The following is a 4,498-nucleotide window of genomic DNA, read 5'->3' as shown; positions in this document are numbered from 1 at the left end:
GCAGGCAAAACCACTATATATACACATTTGATACACAATCCAAAGCCAGAAAATAACATGCTTTGGGATGAAACCAACTTCTTAGTGTTATGGTAGTGCCTTGAAAATGAGGGTTTAAGCATCAGCATTTTGCCCCAAACATTACCTCAATTTGAGTCATTCAATACATTTTTATAATTTAAATTAACAAAGTAGACATCAACTCCAAGATAACATCAAGATACTAGATGAAATAGGGCTATCTGATTGACAAAAGATAAATTCTGGTAAAAAGTAAACAATAATTTCTAATATGATTTAAGCAATAATTGTATCTACTCACAATCTTCACTGTTATTGAACCTCTAATCTGAACTAATAGTACAACTCTACAGCCAAGTACAAAAGAACATGAATCCATGACTGTCAAATACTAAGGATGAGAAAATTGTGCAAGAAAAACACTATAAAATTGAAATAGTAAGAGTGCAGCTTATCAGCAAGCCTGCAGGTTAAGGAGTTATGATAGAGAAAGAGCTGTTCTCTAGGCTGAAACAGCATACAATAGCATGTATAGCTCTCTGCTTTCAAAACCCTTAGAAGTTCCATTTATGACAACTGGCACCAGAATAAGCTTTCACGATGAACTGCAGGAAACCCCAAAAACCTGTGGATCTACTCCTAAAACATCATCAACTTGCAGATTATCACAAGGTTAGATACATTTTGAGGTCACCTCCAAAAGTTTAAGTGAGATAACAGGCCAAGGTTGTACACATTGGATGATCATGAAACCAGTTCCACCCAATTTTTCAACCGTCCATATCATCTATCCACATCAAAACCAGTTAATCTTGAACTCAATTAATCAGCCTTATTCATCATGCTCCATTCTCCCATCTTCTTTAAGTATTTCTACCATTGGCTATAATTTCTATTTCTTCAACTTGAGAACCACTGTCCTCTTCTTGCCTAGGTTTTTCACAATTCTCCACTACCCCTCTATCATTTGCTTTTTCTACATCCACAACATGTTCTTCATTAATCTTCTTATCATATTCCAGAATCTCTTCTTCCTTAACATCTATAATTACCTGAAGAAGTTCCACTGGAGTAGCAGCTGGGTCTAGCTCCCGGCAACCCTTTGGAGCATTGGAAGCCTCTTGACCTGTAAGCAAGTATGAAGGAACTTGATGAGAGAAACGAAACATCTCTTCTCTTGGAATCCTTCTAATTTCTCTATGGTCCAGATGTTGGTGAAACACTGTCTTGAAACCAGCAACCTTGATAAGCGGAGTAACTGTCACACCCAGGTCTTCGTTGTAGTCGTCAAGTACTTCTACCATATCATACTTGTGTATTACTTCATCGGCTGTTAACTCATTCCATTCAGGGGACCAGTTCCTATAGATAGCCCAAACATCACCCTTCCTTGGATATATATGAATGGCCCCACGCACCCCTTTTGTCCATCTAACCTTGTGTGAAAAAGAATTAAGTGAGCTGTTGATCTCATGCTTGCCTATTCTGAACTCCCCACAGGTTTTTGAGAAACCAGAACCTACCCAGTTAAGTGGACCCAACTCACTGTTAGTTTTTGAATTAAGCCAGCTGATCCGCATCTTGAATGGATTCAGAGAAATAACATTATGGATCATGGCATAATATCGAGGCATCCCATCATCATCATCATATGCAGCCCATACCTGGTTATCTCCAAAAGATTTTTCAGTTCGATCCTTGTCAAAGTCATGAAAATCTGGATCTGGGACATTTATGGACATTGCTTCCAATGTTTCCGCATCAGTTTTGACACAACTGCCAGGAAAAGTCTTGGGACAATGATCCCCATTGATTTTATCAACAAACCCTCCTAACTTGTTCTGATCCTGTGCTTCCTTGTTTACCAAAGATTTGTTTTGTTTCTCATTTGCATCTTCATTGCCTATAATATCTTTGGATGCCGTAGCTGCTGATGACGAATTCAATTCTAGCAGTTTCTTTCGAATTTCTCCCTTGGCCTTCTCCACCAGCAGACTTTCAATTTCTATCTGAGAGATATCTCTTGCACTGTTGTGCTTAGTGGTTCCATTGATCCAACCTGTTTCTGAACTACCTAGTTTAGATCCAGATAGATTAGCTGTACCTCCATTTCCTACACCCATTTGATTGGTAATATTAGTTCCATGGGTGCTTCCACTACCATCTTCCATGCCTCTCCTTCTCTTAGCAGCATTAGTGTATCCAGTTGAAGAAGCACCGCTTGCCCTTTTAGAGGCATGATGCTTTCTCCGCATGGCCTCTTCTCTTTTTATAGCTGCCTGCGCTTCCTCCCGCTCTCTCCTCACTTTCTCATATGCTTGCTGGACCACACTTGCAGCTTGAGCTGCAGTTGAGGCACCACCTGTCCTGGAAAAAGGACCCCATTGGAAGTTGCTTTGACTATATGAATCATGACTACTGAATCCTGTGGCATTAGATGCGGAAGCATGGTTTCTTCCTGAATTACTTGTGTTTCTGTTAGCTGCTTGACTATTTGTGCTCTGCCGCTGTTGCGAATAATTCCAAGAGGTAGAGGTAGATGTGGTTGGGGGAGCGGTTTCTACAGCCAAAAATGGCTCATGGCAGTTGGGGCACAATAGATTATGATTAAGATACACTCTCAGATACTCATACTGCATCCTGCATCGGTGACAGACAGTCCAGAACGTATTTGGTTTTGGCTTATGAGATGATGCCGGATTTGAAGACTGACCAGGACGGTTTGACGTACGACCAGCAGGGGTCGAAGACTGAGCAGCACGTGCGTTACTCTTGGAATTCCTCACACTTGAAGTGGTTGTTTTGGTGACATTGTGAAAACCATTTGCCACTTTTGATGCTGTTGAACCTGCACTAGGTGTTGAAACCTTTTGCATTAACTTCCCACTCCTCTTCTGGTCGTATGCTACTCTCTTAGCCTTATCAGACAACAAACTCCATGCCTCTGAAATAAGTTTAAATGCCCCATCAGCTCCTACAGACTTATTTTTATCAGGGTGAAGCATTAAAGCAAGCTTCCTATATTGTTTCCTCACTGCTTCATCATCAGCTTGTGGATTCACACCGAGTATGGCATACCAATCTGCTTCCCCATTTACTTTGTTCTCTGCAGAAAAATGAACATCGAGTGTTGCTATCATTTGGGAAATACCCTCAAGCCCAGGATACAAATTCTGGGCCTTCAAAGCAAATTTCTTTGCCCCCACAATATCCTTGGCCATGAACTTCTTCTCAGCAAGCTCTTTAGCTCTGGTGGCCTCATCTTTATTGCACTCCATTTCCCTTTGCCAGCGTTGCTCTCTAATGGAAGAGCCACCAGAAAATTTCTACAAATTTCAGCCACCCCACTTAACAATTCCTCAGCTTCTGTGTTTTCTCATACTTGAGGAAAAAAAAACAGAAAAAGCCCAAAGCCTACTTCAAAACGGATACAAACACAAAAGACCAAGGTAAGAACACTGCCCAAAATCATAAAAACAGGGATACGTAACAAAAAAGGAAAAACAAATTGAAAAGAGCATGCAATTATCGTCAAGAAAAGAACTTGTTAAGGCTAAAAGCTCAGTCAAGTTATTCATTTCCAAATGTACTAACAAGCCAACAAAGTGCGACATCTGAAAAGAAAGAGAGAAAAGTAAACACAAACCATGTTCCTTCTCCCACATGAGTTATCTGGCAATTATTGTAGACAAAGATACATCGAATGGTATAAAGAAACGTTTAAGAATAAAACTAATCCAAACCAAGTTACAAAGAAAACCAATCCATATTAACACGCAAACTAACATCAATGGATCTACGTCAAGCTTATGCAAAAGGCAAACAGGCGAATCACGATTAATCAATCAAGACCCAGAATTTCATATCAAATGATCAGCTTATGAAGAGTATTTTTCAGGAAAAAAAATATGGTGAAATTATTACCTTATAATAAGAACTGAGCTAATAGATGGAACATTCTTTTGTATCAGAGAGACACCATGGACATACCTCCATCACCAATTTTTTTTTTATGCCCCCCTCTTTTCTCTCTCAAATCTTAAAAAATGCCCCAAAAACTGGACCTTTTCTCAAAACCCCTCTTAACCCAGACAGGACAAGCCTTTCCCCCTATGACCATAAAACCACAATAACATTAACAAATATTTTTTAGTGGTATGGGCTTTTCTTTGTCTCTCAATTTGCATTTTCTTGTTAACCCTAAGCATTTTTTTTTATATAATTGGTTGAGAATCCTAACCATGGTTAACTTTTAACTCTTCAAATGGGTTTATAGCATTGTCAATGTCCAAAATATGGCAAGTTTCTTTTTTTTGTAATTTGGTCAATTTTTTTCTCCTCTCAAAAAATATATTTTTCTATGTGAGCAATAATTTCTTTTCTATCATTGAAAACAATAAAAAATGGGAGCATGAAATTAGAGGTTTACATAAATTCATAATTTTTGACAAATTCACAAGATAAGTATGAGATTTTA

At 38.8% G+C, this 4,498-nt stretch overlaps 1 protein-coding gene across 2 annotated transcripts; it reads right to left on the bottom strand.

Annotated features, from left to right (window-relative positions):
- On the bottom strand, positions 225-4,195 carry LOC18608980. 2 transcript variants are annotated; one of them, XM_007043916.2, is made up of 2 exons: positions 3,946-4,195; positions 225-3,438 (listed from the first exon to the last, which is right to left on the bottom strand). In XM_007043916.2, exon 2 carries the CDS (start codon positions 3,297-3,299, stop codon positions 885-887), a length of 2,415 nt encoding a protein of 804 aa, XP_007043978.2. In that variant the 5' UTR covers positions 3,300-3,438; positions 3,946-4,195; the 3' UTR covers positions 225-884. The 2 variants fall into 2 exon arrangements, with proteins under 2 accessions (XP_007043978.2, XP_007043977.2); XM_007043915.2 differs by having other exon boundaries at positions 225-3,435.

This window comes from Theobroma cacao, chromosome 2 (assembly GCF_000208745.1).
Source record: "Theobroma cacao cultivar B97-61/B2 chromosome 2, Criollo_cocoa_genome_V2, whole genome shotgun sequence".
Lineage (NCBI taxonomy): Eukaryota > Viridiplantae > Streptophyta > Magnoliopsida > Malvales > Malvaceae > Theobroma > Theobroma cacao.
This window is presented reverse-complemented; position numbering and strand designations above follow the sequence as displayed.